This window comes from Chelonia mydas, chromosome 1 (assembly GCF_015237465.2).
Source record: "Chelonia mydas isolate rCheMyd1 chromosome 1, rCheMyd1.pri.v2, whole genome shotgun sequence".
NCBI classification, from domain to species: domain Eukaryota; kingdom Metazoa; phylum Chordata; order Testudines; family Cheloniidae; genus Chelonia; species Chelonia mydas.
Window position 1 is genome coordinate 104,946,826 of NC_057849.1, and position 18,322 is coordinate 104,965,147.

General features: G+C 44.3%; 1 protein-coding gene across 1 annotated transcript in view; it reads left to right on the top strand.

Annotated features, from left to right (window-relative positions):
• TNFSF13B (TNF superfamily member 13b) overlaps nt 1-18,322 on the top strand; it is a 36,232-nt gene that overhangs the window by 8,964 nt on the left and 8,946 nt on the right. The window contains exons 2-3 of the mRNA XM_007055853.4: nt 9,876-10,328; nt 10,437-10,542. Of these exons, the coding sequence (XP_007055915.2) occupies nt 9,954-10,328; nt 10,437-10,542 (481 nt within the window). The 5' untranslated portion in view covers nt 9,876-9,953. The remainder of the gene's footprint in view (nt 1-9,875; nt 10,329-10,436; nt 10,543-18,322) is intronic.

Here is an 18,322-nt window from a genome sequence, read left to right on the forward strand (position 1 = left end):
ACACAGACAGAGAGAGCCTTTGTTTCTCTCCCCACCGCCCCCAGCTTTGAAAGTATCTTGTCTCCTCATTGGTCATTTTGGCCAGCGAGGTTATCCTAGCTTCTTAACCCTTTACAGGTGAAAGGGTTTTTCCTCTGGCCAGGAGGGATTTTAAAGGTGTTAACCCTTCCCTTTATATTTATGACAGCAACATATAAGCCAAGCAACGGTATTATACATCCCAAAAAGAAATACATACCGTGAAGAGACAATTGTGAATTTGGTGCACTATTTCTTGACTTGTATACTAAGGTGTATACTGCCTTTTAAATGGGTTTGTTCAGGCTGTATTTTAATACATAATTTAAGTAGGGTCATAAGGAGATATTTTCTCTAAAGCTGGCTAGAGAGGAAGCCTCTGTATTTCACTTATTCTTCCCCTGTCCAAAATGGGTACTGTTTAATTATTTCTAGCTTAAAAAAAATTACATTATGTGATTTTACTTTAATTGCCTGTGCAGCCCCCAGACACTGCATACATAGCCAAGATAACAGTGAAGGAACAGCTATAGCCATGCTCGGCCCTGTGTGAGACAGGGACTTCCTTCTTATTTCCTGATTCTTAAGGGCTGGCCTTCGCTTCCTGGAGAGTGATGCTGCTGCAATCAATGCAGCAGGGATCGATTTAGCGGGTCGAGTGAACACCCGCTAAATCGGTGGCAGAGTACTCTTCAGTCGACCCTGGTACCCCAACTCACCGAGAAGAGTAAAGGAAGTCGACCGGAGAGCATCTCCTGATGACTCAGTGCAGTGAAGAAATTGGGGTAAGTCGAACCCAGCTATGTCGACTCCAGCTACGTTATTCACATAGCTGAGGTAGCGTAACTTAGGTCGACTTACCCCTGTAGTGAAAACAAACCCTCTGTATCATGTGGGCCAGATGCTGGTACCTGAAGGTGCTCGGGAAATTTCCTCTTCATCTCAGAGGACTGAGTTTAAGGGTATGTCTACACTACGAAATTAGGTCGAATTTATAGAACTCGATTTTTTAGGAAGTGATTTTATACAGTCGATTGTGTGTGTCCCCACTAAGTGCATTAAGTCGGCGGAGTGCGTGCACAGTACCGTGGCTAGCGTCAACTTTCAGAGTGTTGCACTGTGGGTAGCTATCCCACAGTCCACCACCCATTAGAAGTCTGGGTTAAGCTTCCAATGCCTGATGGGGCAAAAACATTATCGCGGGTGGTTTTGGGTACATGTCATCAGTCACCCCTCCCTCCGTGAAAGCAACGGTTGACAATCATTTCGTGCCTTTTTTCCATGCGAACACCATACTGCTTTCAGCAGATGGTGCAGTGGGCCTGCGAACTGTCGTCATCGAACCACCGCTTCCGTGGCAACTCTACTCTCCTGCTCTTGTCTCGATAGCTAATTTCTCCAAGTTGGCTGTCATGGGCTCCCGCTTCCGCTGCAACTCTGCTCTCCTTCTCTCATGAATCCACCTCGCAGGTCCTCTCATCGTTCTCTATAAATATCTATTCTCATGGCATCCGTTGTCAGCCACCACTTCCATTGCAACTCTGCTCTCCTGCAGACGCCATACCATGGCAAGCATGGAGCCCACTCAAATCACCACGGCAGTTATGAGCATTGTAAACACCTTGTGCATTATCCTGCAGTATGTTCAGAAACCAGAACCTGCAAAAGCAGGCGAGGAGGCAACAGCAGCACGGTGACGAGAGTGATGAGGACATGGACACAGACTTCTCTCAAAGTACGGGCCCCAGCAATTTGGACATCCTGGTGGCAATGGGGCAGGTTCATGGAGTGGAATATCAATTCTGGGCCCGGGAAACGAGCACAGACTGGTGGGACCACATAGTGTTGCAGGTCTGGGATAATTCCCAATGGCTGTGAAACTTTCGCATGCATAAGGGCACTTTCATGGAACTTTGTGACTTGCGTTTCCCTGCCCTGAAGCACAGGAATACCAAGATGAGAGCAGCCCTCAAAGTTCACAAGCAAGTGGCGATACCCCTCTGGAAGCTTGCAATCCCAGACAGCTACCGGTCAGTTGGGAATCAATTTGGAGTGGGCAAATCTACTGTGGGGGCTGCTGTGATGCAAGTAGCCAACGCAATCACTGAGCTACTGCTATCAAGGGTAGTGACTCTGGGAAATGTGTAGGTCATTTTGGATGGCTTCGCTGAAATGGAATTCCCTAACTGTGGTGGGGCAATAGACGGAACGCATATCCCTATCTTGGGACTGGACCACCTTGGCAGCCAGTACATAAACCGAAAGGGGTACTTTTCAGTGGTGCTGCAAGCACTGGTGGATCACAAGAAACGTTTCACCAACATCAGCGTGGGATGGCTGGGAAAGGTACATGATGCTTGCATCTTCAGGAACTCTGGTCTATTTGAACAGCTGCAGCAAGAGACCTACTTTCCAGACCAGAAAATAACCATTGGGGATGTTGAAATGCCTATAGTTAGCCTTGGGGACCCAGCCTACCCCTTAATGCCTTGGCTCATGAAGCCATACACAGACACCCTGGACAGTAGTCAGGAGCTGTTCAACAATAGGCTGAGCAAGTGCAGAATGGTGATAGAATGTGCATTTGGACGTTTAAAAGCGCGCTGGTGCAGTTTACTGACTCGGTTAGACCTCAGCGAAACCAATATTCCCATTGTTATTACTGCTTGCTGTGTGCTACACAATATCTGTGAGAGTAAGGGGGAGACATTTATGGTGGGGTGGGAGGTTGAGGCAAATTGTCTGGCTGCTAATTACATGCAGCCAGACACCAGGGCATTTAGAAGAGCACAGGAGGGTGCGCTGCACATCAGAGAAGCTTTGAAACCCAGTTTCATGACTGGCCAGGCTACGGTGTGGCAATTCTGTTTGTTTCTCCTTGACGAAAACCCGCCCCCTTGGTTCACTCTACTTCCCTGTAAATCAACCAACCTCCCCCCTTTGATCACCGCTTGCAGAGGCAATAAAGTCGTTGTTTCAAATTCATACATTCTTTATTAATCCGTCACACAAATAGGGGGATAATTGCCAAGGTAGCCCGGGAGGGGTGGGGGAGGAGGGAAGCACCGGGTAGGGTAGGGGAGGAGGGAAGGACAAGGCCACGCTGTACTTCAAAACTTATTGAATGCCAGCCTTCTGTTGCTTGGGCAGTCCTCTGGGGTGGGGTGGTTGGGTGCCCAGAGGCACCCCCCACCCCCGCATTCTTGGGTATCTGGGTGAGGAGGCTATGGAACTTGGGGAGGAGGGCAGTTGGTTACACAGGAGCTGCAGCAGCGGTCTGTGCCTTTCCTGCAGCTCAACCATATGCCAGAGCATATCAGTTTGATCCTCCAGTAGCCTCAGCTTTGCATCCTGCCACCTCCTCATCATGCTCCCACCACCTCTCCTCTTGCTCCCGTCACCTCTCCTCTCGCGCGTCCCTCCTGTCCTCACATTCATTTTGTGCTTTCCTGGACTCTGACATTGCTTGCCTCCACGCATTTTGCTGAGCTCTTTCAGTACAGGAGGACTGCATGAGCTCAGCGAACATTTCATCGCGAGTGTGGTTTTTTTCGCCTTCTTATCTGCGCTAGCCTCTGGGACAGAGATGATAGGGGGAGCGTTGAAACATTTGCAGCTGCGGGAGGAAAAAAAGGGAGAGTAGTATGTAAAAAGACACATTTTAGAGAACAATGGGTAGACTCTTTCATGGTGAACCAAGCTGTTAACATTACATAGTACATGTGCTTTCGGTACAAGGGTCCCCCCCCCACACACACACCCCCAATTCTCTGGGATGATTGCTTCACCCCTCCCCCCAGCACATGGCTAAAAGCGGGGATGATTTCTTTTCAGCCACAGGCAAACAGTCCAGCAGGAATGGCCACCTCTGAATGTCCCCTTAATAAAATTCCCCTATTTCAACCAAGTAACCATGAATGATATCACTCTCCTGAGGATAACACAGAGAGATTAAGAACGGATGTTGCTTGAATGCCAGGAAACACCAGGACCATACGCTGCCATGCTTTGTTATGCAATGATTCCAGACTACATGCTACTGGCCTGGCATGGTAAAGTGTCCTACCATGGAGGACGGGATAAGGCTGCCCTCCCCAGAAACCTTTTGCAAAGGCTTTGGGAGTACCTCCAGGAGAGCTTCATTGAGATGTCCCTGGAGGATTTCCGCTCCATCCCCAGACACGTTAACAGACTTTTCCAGTAGTTGTACTGGCCACAAATGCATCCCAAGTCTTCAGGGCAAATTAATCATTAAACACTCTTGCTTTTAAACCATGTATTATATTTACAAAGGTATACTCGCCAGAGATGCCTTCTCCGCCTTCAAGGTCCCAGAGCCCACCTTGGGAGGGTTGGGAGGGTATTGGCTCCAGGGTGATAAACGGTTCCTGGTTGTCGGGGAGAACAGTTTCATCCTCCTCCTCATCATCATCTTCCTCATGCCCAAAGTCCTTATCCCTGTTGTGTGAGACTCCCCCCTTGCAGGAGTCCACGTACAGGGCTGGGGTAGTGGTAGGGGCACCACCTAGAATTGCATGCAGCTCATCATAGAAGCAGCATGTCTGGGGGTCTGACCCAGAGTGGCCGTTTGCCTCTTTGGATTTTTGGTACGCTTGCCTGAGCTCCTTAAGTTTCACAGGTCCCTGTTACAGCCTCTGTCCTTCATGCCCTTAGAGATATTTTTCAAATATTTTGGCATTTTGTCTTTTGGAACGGAATTCTGATAGCACGGATTTGTCTCCCCATACAGCGATCAGATCCAGTACCTCCCATTCGGTCCATGCTGGAGCTCTTTTGTGATTCTGGGACTGCATGGTCACCTCTGCTGATGACCTTGCCACGCTGGCCAAACAGGAAATGAAATTCAAAAGTTCCCGGTACTTTTCCTGTGTACCTGGCTAGTGCATCTGAGTTGAAAGCACTGGTCAGGGTGGTCACAATGGAGCACTCTGGGATAGCTCCCAGAGGCCAATACCGTCGAATTGCATCCACAGTACTCCAAATTCGATCCAGCTATGTCGATTTCAGTGCTAATCCCCTCGTCGGGGAGGAGTACAGAAATCAATTTTAAGAGCCCTTTAAGTCGACAAAAATGGCTTTGTCGTGTGGACGGGTGCAGGGTTAAATTGATCAAACGCTGCTACATTCGACCTAAACTCATAGTGTAGACCAGGGTTAAGCATGCTGCTGCTTAAGTAGGGGCAAGGTGAGTGTGACCTCTTTTCATCGGGAGCTGTTGTATAAGATTGTCTGCAATCAGACAGAGTCTGACTGGCCACTTTGGAAAGGGAGGGGGTTAGAGAAAGGACTTTGAATAATATGTTTGTGAAAATGGAAGCTCTGCTCACTCCTCTATTCTTCGCATTCACCTCTATGTGCTCCATGCTGTCTTGTATACTGGGGCACGTTAGCTTGCTTTGTTTTGGGGCATTTTAAGCAGTTATAGGAAACAGTGCCATTCTCACGCTAGTTTGGAAGTATCTGATGTTGACCCGTCCATTGGTTAGCCATTCTGCACTTTGCATCTGGACATGCACCTATAGCATAGACCACAGACTTCGGTGGACAGAGATTCTGCACAGTGGCATCCAAGGATTTGTCCTAACTTTTTTTTAAAACCATGAGATTTTGTTTTAAATTATCTGTATTTATCCCTTGTCCATCTCTCAAATATTTATATTCCTCTGACATTATTCTTGAGACTTGTAGTTCTATGTGCTTTTTTAAAAACTTTTTTGTGAGAAATAATTTTCATTCCTTAAAGAGGAAGAATGCTTTTGTGGTTAGGGCACTGGACTGGAACTCAAGAAATCAAGGGTTCAGTTCCTGACTCAACCACAGATTTCCTGTCGGACCTTGGGCATGTAAATCTGTCTGTGCCTCAGTTCCCCATTTGTTTACTGGGGACAATAATACCTAGTAGATTTTTAGGTTAGAAGGGCCAATTATCGTAATCTAGTCTGACCTTCTGCATGACAGAGGCCAAAAAACCCTCACCTTGTAATTTCAGCATCAAGCCTGCAACTTCTGTTTGAACTACAGCATATCTCTTAGGGCATGTCTACATTACACGTTGGATCGATGGCCAGTGATCAATCCAGCGGGGGTCGATTTATTGCATCAAGTCTAGATGCGATAAATCGACTGCCAAGCGCTCTCCCGTCAACTCCGGTACTCCACCAGGGCAAGAGGCGCAGGCAGAGTTGATGGGAGAGCATCAGCCTTCAATTTATGGCAGTGAAGACACCGTCGTAAGTAGATGTAAGTACGTTGCAGTTGCGTAACTTAGATTGATTTCCCCCTCCCCCCCTGCAGTGTAGACCAGGCCTCAGAAAGAGATCCACTTCAAGTGATGGGGAATCCATCGCATCTCTAGGTGAGTTGTTTCCATAACTAGTTGCCCCCACTGTTAAAAATCTGTGCCTTTTTTCTAGTCTGAATTTGTCTAACTTACGCTTCCAACCATTGAATCTCATGTCTTTTTTTGAATCCATCAGAAATCTTTTCCCAACTGAGGCATTAATAGACCATGATCAAGTCACATCTTACCCTTCCCTTAGATAAACTAAATAGATTGAACTATTTTAGCATCTCACTATAAGGCATGTTTTCCAGATCTTGAATCGTTCTTACAGCTCTTTTCTGAGCCATTTCCAATTTTTTTTTAAATTGTGGAACCAGAAGTTGGCACATCATTCCAGTAGTGGTCTTGCTAATGTTTATATACAGCAAGAATACTGCCTTCCTACTATTACTTGATATGCATTGAATATACATTCAAGGATTAATTTGCTCTCTCAGATACAGAATCACATAGGGAGCTCAAGTTCAGTTAGTCATTTGTAAGACTACAATTCTTTCATGGAGGTTGCGGAAGTCACAGATTCCGTGACCTCTGTGACTTCTGCAGCAGCTGGTGCTGGCTGGTCCCAGGGACTGCCCGCGCAGTGGTTCCGCTCGGCTGGCCCTGGGGGCTGCCCTGGGGCCAGCCACACCAGCTGCTGCTTGGGTGGCCTTGGGAAGTGCCTGAGCAGTGGTCCCGCTGGCTGCCCCGGGGCCAGTCGCACCAGTCACTGGTCAGGCAGTCCCAAGCAGCTGGCTCTGGGGACCGCCGGAACAGCAGCCGGTGTGGCTGGCTCCGGGAAGTGCCCGAGCAGCAGTCCTGGGGGTGCCCTGGGACCTCCCGAGCAGTAGCAGTCCCAGGGCGGCTGGAGCAGTGGCCCCAGGAGCGCCCGGAGGCCATCCAGAGAGCAGTCCCTGGGAGCAGCGTCTGGGGGGTAGTCAACCCCCAGTACTAGAACAGGGGTCCCTTGGAGCAGTGGGGCCCCAGAAGTAGAGATTTAGTTACAGGTATTTTTGGTAAAAGTCATGGACAGATCATGGGTCATGAATTTTTATTTACTGCCTGTGACCTGTCTATGACTTTTTTTTACCAAAAATACCTGTAACTAAATCTTAGCCTTAATTATTTGCCATGACCCTTCCTTTTCAGAGTTACTGCTTTCCAGGATATAGCCCCATCTGACCTACATTCTTTGTTCCTACATGATCTTGCATTTGTTTGTGTTTTAAAATGCATGTTGTTCAGATGAGCCCACTTTAACAAGTGATCCAGATTAGTCTGTATAAATTACCTGAGCCCATCTTAATTTATCACGCTACCAATTTTAGTGTAATTTGGAAACTTTACCAGCAATTATTTTGTTTTCTTCCACATCATTTATAAAAATTGATTATTAGTAAGTCAAGAGCAGATTGTCATCCAATGGGGTTGTTTCTAGCAGAGTTTTAAAAGCAATTTCCCATTTCCCAATTATTTTTTGGGATCTATGTTAACCAATTTTTAATCCATTAATATGATTTTGTATAGTGCTAAATTTATCAGAATGTCATGCAGGATTATGTCAAATGCTTTACAGAAGTCATCACAGTTACTTTTACCATCAAAACTTGCGATCTTACCAAAAATGTTTGTTTGACAAGACCTATTTTGCTAAACCTGTTAATGTCATTGATTATGCTATTGTCATTTTACTTCCCATATTTGGTCTTTTCTTGACTTTGCATGGCATTGATGTCAGGCTAATCAGCCTAAAGTTTCACAGGTTATCCCATTTACCTTTTTTAAATATTGGCACATTACCTTTTTTTCCGGTCCTCTGGAATTTCCTCAGTGTTTTGCAGATTTGTTAAAAATAAACATTAGTGACTCAGACCTCTTTGTGTGTGCAGTGTAGTATATGTGGTATATGATGTTATGTATTTGTTAGAGAAGGCAAGGTTGAAAAAGTATACATTGCACTTAGAGTGAGAAGGTGTGAGGTTTATGATGGTCCTTCATTCTTGAAGGAGTTCATTCCACAGTCTGAGACCATCCCCAAGATCCTTGTTCTTGCACAGACAAGTTTTACCTTTGTAATAGAAAGTTCCATTATTCCTGTTTACTACAGTCCTCATCCTGGAGCATCAGATGATCTCTTAGATGTCATGGGCCCAGACTGTTGAGTGCTTTGAAGATAAGGACTGAGACCTTGAACTTAACTTTTATGGGAAGTCACTGCAGAGAGTGGTGGACATGTCTGACATTTTCATGATTGTCTGTGTTGCTGAAGGGATGTACTGCAACATCCTGTTCTAGATGAATTAAGCAAGGGATGACAAGAGTGTAAATTACAGTAGAACTTCAGTTACGTACACCTTGGGAATGGAGGGTGTTCTGAAATATAATTCTGATATATTCGTAACTCTGAACAAAATGTTATGGATGTTCTTTCAAAAGTTTACAACTGAACATTGACTTAATACAGCTTTGAAACTTTTATGCAGAAGAAAAATGCTGCTTTCCCTTTATGCTTTAGTAGTTTATGTTTAATACAGTACTGTACTGTATTTGCTTTTTTTGGCAGGGGGCAGGGGGGAGCTCTGCTGCTGCCTGATTGCATATTTCTGGTTCCAAATGAGGTGTGTGGTTGACTGGTCAATTTGTAATTCTGTAACTCTGAGGTTCTACTGTAGTTAAATTCCCATCACACCCATTTTAAGATTCTGTCAAAAAGTTCAGAGGGATGCAGGGATTAATAGGACCATAGGAAGAGATGAGCCCAAAGCCAAGCAGACAGGTTTACAAAGTAAAATTAAGCAGACAGGTTTAAATTCCATGAATTATCTTTGCCTTCTAAAGTGCATGCATGCTGGAACAAGTTCTTCCTCTTTTTGGAATTCTCCATACACTTCCTTTCTACCACCCTCTTTGTATCAATCCTTGGTTAATCCCACATCCAAATGCTTGAACTCTGCAGCAGAATCGGTAAATTTATAAAACAAATTGTAATTAAAAGTCGTTCTCAAATTCTTTGGGAACATCTGGCCCTCCATTGAGCCTGCAACTTCCCACAGTCAGAAAAATGAAATGCTCTGCTACCTGTACTTGGAAAACTTTTTTCTGTTTTTAGGATACTGATAGAAATTCTGTCAGTTCATGCACTGACATACATTCTGTGTTCTTGAGAACTACTTTATATTTCTATTTTTAGAGACCACTTTATGCGTTAGGTTGTGACAGGATACAATATTTTGGCAGGGAGTCTTACAGCTCTTCTGCGCTGTTACCTAAGATTCAGGATACAAATGGTATCAGATGTTTTAATCATGTCTGGGTACAAAGATAACAGGAGATGGTAATGGGCAAGTTGCCATGAAAAGTGAATAGCTGAAAGTGAAATGAGGAAGGTAGATTGAGCAAGCAGCTGAAGAGAGAATAATAATTTGCCAAGATGCAGAGCAGTAAGAAGAAAGCTAAGGGAGCCTGCATCTTAGACACTTACCCTGTACATTAAACTTAATGTTTGTATCAACAGCTCCATATGACAGGAAATGATCTGGGCGTTTTGGTCAGATATTTTGGCTGCCCTTAGTTTCAGCCAGCAACTGGCAAAATGGATTACACCCCAGAGCTGAATGTTCCCTCTGGCTTTAGTAAGGAAAGAGCAGAGATGAAATCCATGGACTGTATGCACATCATCCAACAGAAGGGTACCTCCTCCTCTCCTCCTGCTCTCCCTGGTGCTGGTTTGGGCAGCAAAGGACTCCTCTCGGTCACATTCCTGTGGCTTGCAACGCTCCTGTCCTCTTCTCTTGCAGCAGTGTGTCTTTATCACATTCTCACACTTAAAGCAGAACTAGCCACTCTCCGCAGCGAGCTGATCTACAGAGTCCAGGCAAGAGCTCCGCTACCCCAGCCTCAGGATGCGAGTAAAGAGGGTACCCTATCCTCTTCTTCCTTGCAGTTATCAGAAGCTGCTGCCAGGCAGGTGAGTTGCAGTGGCCTCTGAGACCTGCTCTTTGTTTCTAGGATGAGGAGGGCGGGGATGAGTATTTGGAGCTCCTTTCCCTGCTCTAATCTTGTTTGTCATTGTCAGGAAATCAGGCTGCCTGCTTCTGAGGCAGGTGAAGGTAATGAAAAGAGAGGCTGGAGTGCAAGCAGAAGCAGAGGGAGAAGGTCTGCTCTGCCCAGAGAAGAAATAAGTAAGTGACAAGATGGGTTGAACTGCTGGGAGGAAGATGTGTGGATACTGGAGAGACACAGGGGATGGGGTTGGGAGGTGAGGAAAACAGCAGAGCTTGACTCACATTCTCAACTGGAAGAAACAGCAGCACAACGTCCCCTGTTGTTGTACACCATTATTGTAGAATGAATGGTGTTAACTCTAAACATAACCACCCAAAGGGAATAGTGATCCCCTGCCCAATGCCAACTGTCTGAGCACTGAACTTCTGGCAGGTTTTTAGATATGGATCCCAACCTCCTTCTAATAACTCCAGCATCTCTCTATAGTGAATCAGACCAGAGCAGTAAATTCACACGACTGAGTCAGATTTTTTTTCTCTTTTTAAATCATAATAAAGTCACTTTTCTGGTAATACTTACCAGTTTCCTCATAAAAGAGAGAAGTGGCGAGACAGCTTCATAGCTTTGTTTGGGGAAGTCTTAAGTTTTCACAGAGAACAGCTAATTTGTACCTGTCAAAAGAGGCAGAACAAAAAGAATGCAATAGACTAATCCAACAGACTTGCTCAAAATGTTCCCCTTTAAAAAATATAAATGCTTCTGTTGAAAAGGTAGCACTTCAAAAAAAATTTGTCAGAACTCTCTCTCATGGCTTTAAGTCTATTTGAGGCTTCAGAGAAAACTTTTAAAACTCTTTAGAAATCATTTTGCTTGTGTTATAATTTTAATGGACTAGTTTTTCTGTTGATGAAAGACCAACGCTTTATTATTCTCCCAAGTCTACTCATGACTAAGACTACATTTTAGTCACAGGTATTCTTAGTAAAAGTCATGGACAAGTCACAGGCAGTAAACAAAAATTCACGGCCTGTGACCTGTCCATGATTTTTACTAAAAATACCTGTGACTAAAACTTGGGCGGAGAGGGTTGCGGGGGGAAGGTCTTGGGGGTGGGGCGCAAGTGCTGGGGAGGATGGTCAGGCCGCAGTGTGCGGCCTGGGATCCCCGCTGGTGTGGGGCGGGGGGGACAGGGTTGGCGGAGCTGGCAGGGGCTCCCTATCTGGCTCTGCGTCCCTGCAGCTCCTAGGCAGTGGAGGGGCACAAGCGCCAGCTGCAGCAGCTCCCATTGGCTAAGAACCACAGTCAATGGGAGCTGCGGAGGCGGGACCTGCAGGTGCAGGCAGCACGCGGCGCGGAGTCTCTCCTGGTCCCTCCGCCGCCTACTAGCTGCAGGGCCATGCCAGTGGGAGCCTTCCATCCTGAGGTAAGTGCCTCCCCTGCTCCCCTAGCCCTGAGCCCCCTCCCACACACCCAAACTGCTGCTGCTGGCCCAGGGGCTTCCCAGCTCGGGCATCCCCTGAGCCAGCACCAGCTGCTGCAGAAATCACAGAGGTCACGGAATCTGTGACCTCCGCGATAGACTCGCAGCCTTACTCATGGCCCATAAAATTAATAGGCATATAAGTGCATGAAGAGCACTAAAGTTGTCCCTATAGTTTCAAAAGAGTCAATGTGCTTTTTATTTTAATAAAGACCCAATTCACCTCCTCATATTACACTGATTTAACTAAAGGGGGGTTGTAAATTGATAAAAATCAGTGCAGTCCTCATGTGGACACTCTCTTAAATTAGTTTGACTGGATGTTGATTTAGATTAATTCATTACTGATTTAGTTAAATCAGCAATTTGTGTGTACATCAACCCTGAATCAGACTTTAAACTGTCAGTCAGAGACACATTTTAAGTAAAGTGAGATGTTTATTTAACTGAAACTTCATTTAGTAGGCTAAAGTTCAAGTTACTGTATATTCACTTACTTTCCCCTGAGTCCCCAAAAAGAAAATACTGTATTCACTGAGGACCAAATCCAAAGCCTATTGAATTCAATGGGATTATTACAGCTGACTTAATAGACTTTGGATCAGGCCCTTAGTTTAAAACCCTCAATACAGTACAGAAGCAAATTATCTTTATTTTTTCTTTGTATAACCATGGTCTCTAGGAGCCCCAGTCATAGACCAGCATCCCACTGTGCTAGGCTCTGTACAGAACAGAAGGGCAGTCCCTGCCCCAGACATCTTACAATTGAAGTATAAGACACAGACAATAGATGGAGACAGACTGATGGGGAGCACAAGGAAATAATGAGACAGTATTGGTCAGCATGATAGGCAGTGGTCTCAGCACACCAGCAGCCTAACCCTTGTCAAGACTTTGGTAGGCATTATCGCAAAGGAAAGTTTTAGGAAAAATGTGGAGAATATTGAGGTCTCTTTGTGGAGAATCTCCCAAGCATGAGGGGCAGCATGGGAGAAAAGCATGAAGGCGCTTGAGCTTGGAGGCTGGCACTTTTGGCCGATCAGAGGTGGGAATCGATATTTTGATAACACATGCAAAATGAGGGTAGAGTGGAGGTAGGCTGTGAAGGGCCTTTAAAGTGATGTCAGGTCACTTATGTTTGATGCGATAGAGAAAGGGCACCAGTGGAGAGACTTGGTCAAAGCAACAGGCTAGAAAAATTATCTTTGCAGCAGCATTCTGAACGGATACGACCAGGGCAAGATTGCATTTGTCGAGTAATCAAGACACGAGATGATGAGACGAGGTTTCGCAGTGTGGATGGCTAGGAAAGGCTGTCTCTTAGAGATGTTATGCAGAAAGAATCTACAGTTTGAGAAAACTTAGTGCAGAGCCACTAGAGCCACTGAGCTAACATCTTTGGTTTTGCCTAAATGTTTAGTATTCTTATATTCCTAACACTTAAATACGATAAAAACACCTATCCGGGTCAGATACCAGCTTTGATAAATGTAATTGGGCTTAGCACTCTGCAGGCTTATTCGGCTTTCTCAGCCACGTGTCTCTGGTGGCTTTTATCAGTCCCTCTTCAAATGTTATCTGGAGAGAGCAATTGTGTTATCCCTACTCTTACTCAGCCTCCTCTGAAGTCAAAATTCAGGTTTATTCTTTTCAAGGTGTCCCCCAATAATTATCTCCAATTTACCAGTCTTCACATCCGGTTTCAGTTAGCTTAAATGAAACAACCTTTGATTGGCATAGTATGGAAAATAGAAAGAATCACATAAAGAGAAAATTGATTTAAAAGAAATTCTACTAAGTCAGTTATCGCTACAAAAGTGTCACTTATGAGGCCCCTCAATTTAGGTTACAGAGTACTGGTGAAGTGAGTTGAAAACCTTGTATATTAAAGTCCCTTTGTGGCTCACAGGAACGTCACTATGTCCATTTTTTCAGTCCCAAAGGTCTGCATAGTCTCCAGCAGGAACTTCTTTAAAACAAATAACTTTTAGAGACACATGTCAAAATGAGGCAGAGGCCAAAATGAGAGACAGATCTTCATAATAGGATTGTTCCTCTTCTCTCTTGCATACAATGTTGCAGTGACTCATAGACATTAAGGTCAAAAGGGACCATTATGATCTTCTAGTCTGATGTCCTGCACAATGCAGGTCACAGAATCTTACCCACCCACTCCTGCAATAAACCTCTCACCTATGTCTGAGCTATTGAAGTCCTCAAATCATAGTTTAAAGACTTCAAGGTGCAGAGCATCCTCCAGCAAGTGACCGATGCCCCATGCTGCAGAGGAAGGCGAAAAACCCTTAGGGCCTCTTCCAATCTGCCCTGGAGGAAAATTCCTTCCCAACCCCAAATATGCGATCAGCTGAACCCTGAGCATGATTCACCAGCCAGATACCCAGGAAAGAATTCTCTGTAGTAACTCATATCCCACCCCATCTAACATCCCATCACAGTCCATTGGGCCCATTTACCATGAATTGTTAAAGATCAATTAATTGCCAAAATCATGTTATCCCATCATACCATCTCCTCCATAAACTTATCAAGCTTAATCTTAAAGCCAGAGAGATCTTTTGCCCCCACTGCTTCCCTTGGAAGGCTGTTCCAGAACTTCACTCCTCTGATGGTTAGAAACCTTCATCTAATTTCAAGTCTAAACTTCCTGATGGCCAGTTAATATCCATTTGTTCTTGTGTCCACATTGGTACTGAGCTTAAATAATTTCTCTCCCTCCATGGTATTTATCCCTCTGATGTATTTATAGAGAGCGATCATATCTCCCCTCAGCCTTCTTTTGGTTAGGCTAAACAAGCCAAGCTCTTTGAGTCTCCTTTCATAAGACAGGTTTTCCATTCCTCGAATCATCCTAGTAGCCCTTCTCTGTACCTGTTCCAGTTTGAATTCATCCTTCTTAAACATGGGAGACCAGAACTGCACACACTATTCCAGGTGAGGTCTCACCAGTGCCTTGTATAATGGTACAAACACCTCCTTATCTCTACTGGAAATACCTCGCCTGATGCATCCCAAGACTGTATTAGCTTTTTTCATGGCCATATCACATTGGCTCATAGTCATCCTGTGGTCAACCAATACTCCAAGGTCGTCGTCCTCCTCCTGCGTTACTTCCAATTGATGCGCCCCCAGCTTATAACTAAAATTCTTGTTATTAATCCCTAAATGCATGACCTTACACTTCTCACTATTAAAGTTCATCCTACTACTGGTTTCAGAGTAGCAGCCGTGTTAGTCTGTATTCGCAAAAAGAAAAGGAGTACTTGTAAACTTGTTACTCCAGTTTACAAGGTCATCCAGATCTTCCTGTATGATATCCCGGTCTTCTCTGAATTGGCAATACCTCCCAGCTTCGTGTCATCCGCAAACTTTATTAGCACACTCCCACTTTTTGTCCTGAGGTCAGTAATAAAAAGATTAAATAAGATTGGTCCCAAAACTGATCCCTGAGGAGCTCCATTGATAACCTCCCTCCAGCCTGACAGTTCACTTTTCAGTATGACCTGCAGTAGTCTCCCCTTTAACCTATTCCTTATCCACCTTTCAATTTTCATATTGATCCCCATCTTTTCCAATTTAACTAATAATTCCCCATGTGGCACTGTATCAAACGCCTGACTGAAATCTAGATCCACTGCGTTTCTTTGTCTAAAAATATGTTACTTTCTCAAAGAAGGAAATCAGGTTGGTTTGGCACGCTCTACCTTTTGTAAAACCATGTTGTATTTTGTCCCATTTACCATTGACCTCAATGTTCTTAACTACTTTCTCCTTCAAAAATTTTTCCAAGACCTTGCATACTACAGATGTCAAACTAACAGGGCTGTGGTTACCCGGATCACCCTTTTCCCCCTTTCTTAAAAATAGGAACTGTTATGCAATTCTCCAATCATGCTGTACAACCCCTGAGTTTACAGATTCATTAAAAATTCTTGCTAATGGGCTTGTAATTTCATGTGCCAATTCCTTTAATATTCTTATACCAGTGTTCACTACGAAACTGTATGTCCCTGGATCAAACTTTCTGGCCCAGTGAGGTTCACAAACAGTGAAGATAGTGTGCAGATAGGGCTGGAGTAACCAGGAAGGATGGTGGTGTTCATGGTGCTGAATCCTCTCACATTTAGTCATGGAAATGGTTGTCACTGCAGATTCAGTCTTCAAGTCCTCACACCTTCTAGGCGCTGAATGATCCTACGGATTCTGTTTAATTCATTTTGAAGTCATGAGCTTAAGGTTAAGCGTGTGCTTAAAATGCTTTGCTAATTCAAGGCCTCAGAGAGCAACTTATTCATAAAGTATCTTTATGACTATTTTAGTTCTGATGGTCTCATGTGTTACTTTAACTCTTATGAGGTTATTGACCATAGTTCACAGATAACTACATTGGTTTAATAAAAAATTAATAATCGATAGAAAATGTCATCTAAAATATTATTGTTGGCATCTCTCTTCGTTAGGTAAAAGACAGTAGTTTAAGTTTAATTAAATATGAAGAATCTAGTTTTGATAATGATGTTAAATATTTTATTCAAACTTAGTTTTCTTTTATATCTTAAATTAATAAAAAAAATGCCTGAAATATATGTACCATCATTCATCCCATATACCCAATCCAGAAGCTGTTGCCTGCATGGAACTCCTGCTTAAAATACTCTTCTTTTCATTTGCTGGGAGTTCTGCATGTAAAAATTGGCACATAGTAGGGTTTTGATTAGCATGAAGTGTGAAACAAAAATAAACACATCACAATTATGATCTTTTTAAAGTTTATTTTGGAGGATACTATTATATTTTTAGCATATATAATCATTGGTGCTAGTACAATATGTACCTTTGAAAGTTAAAGCCCAAGAAGATGGGAAAGAGATGGTTTCTATCAACAATTCCAAATATAGCGGTACGCTTATCCCTCAAAGTCAGAACTCTTGCTGCACTGAGTGGGAGTTAATAGACTATTGCCAGGAGTCCATGTAATGAACACCCAGGCAGACAAATCATCAAACCATTCATGACACGACTTTTCTTTCTTTTTTATTGTTAAAGAGCAATGGGTATCTTTCTTTCTGACAGAGGAGAATACAGCCTCTTCAGCACAACTGAAACTAGCCCCATATTAAACACCATGGTTACATTTGTTCATTTTGTGCCAACATGTTTTATGCCGGAGATCCGTGCAAAGTGATGTCCAGGAACAAGAAGGTGGTTTTTGGTTATCTGAGCCAAATTATTAGTCTCTGTGTGTGCCAAAGTTTCATTCACATGTACTGTGTGGGCCTGACTCTGATCTCATTTCCACCAGTGCAACTCAAGAATAACTTTGATGCCAGAGAAAAATAAGGGCTATTAGAATCAAGCCCTTGTCAATTTAAGCTTTGGTAAAGTTTTTTTGTGGTTATTCCATGAATTAACAGCAAATATTTACTGTGGTGTACTGAGAAGTCACAAAGCACCTGCTTCAGTTTCCCTAACAAAAATAGATTTTTTGGGGCTTCCTTTAACCACAGAAAATTCCCACATAATTCAAACATCAGTGCAATAGCCTAATCTGGCATACAAGACAGCAAATTCACACCCGCAACTGACAAGATCCTTTTTGGCAGATGCCCGTGTCCTGTCTAAATAATTAACAGCATGCAAACTTCAATGTTAGCTATAGGAAGCTATCATCTTTTGTCTGTTTCCTCTAGCTATTCCAGGCTTGCCAGAAGAAAGAGAGGTGGTAATGGATGTGGTTTAATTAGTCCACAACTGTATTCATATAAAACATCTGGGTGTACTTGGCAATAAATTGTACAGTTCAGGTTGTCGTCATTGCTTAATCATTTCCACATAATGCTCATCCTGGTCCCAGCCATCCCATAGGTGGGACCTTGCCACCCTTTGCTTGTAGAGGTAAAAGGGAGCTATGAAAGGAGGGGGTTGGCTCCCCACTGTGCCAGGCACAGGAGCCCTAACCGCACTCTCTCAGATCTCTTTAGGAATTCCTTTTTCCAGTCCTTTTCCAATCCATCATGTCTGACAATCATATCCCTTCTATAACGACGCCCTGCACTGGACATCTGCTAAGAGTCTTGTGTGCTAAGTTGTAACGTTATAACTAAGGCTACAATTTAGTCATGGGTATTTTTAATACAAGTCATGGACAGCACAGGTCATGGGCAATAAACAAAAATTCATGACCCATAACCTGTCCATGACTTGTACTATAAATACCCCTGACTAAATCTTAGCTGTGGGGCCACTGGTCTTTGGGAGGACAACGGGGGTCCAGCAGCAGCAGCTGCTGGGAGTCACCCCCCACCGCTGCTCCAGCTGCCCCCAGGACCGCAGCCAGGGAGCAGTGACTGGCTCGGGGCAGCTTCAGCAGCGGCAGGTGTGGCTGTCCCCAGGGCCAGCTGGTCAGGCGGCCCTGGGAACGGCCACAATGCCTGCAGCAGAAGTCATGGAGGTCAAGA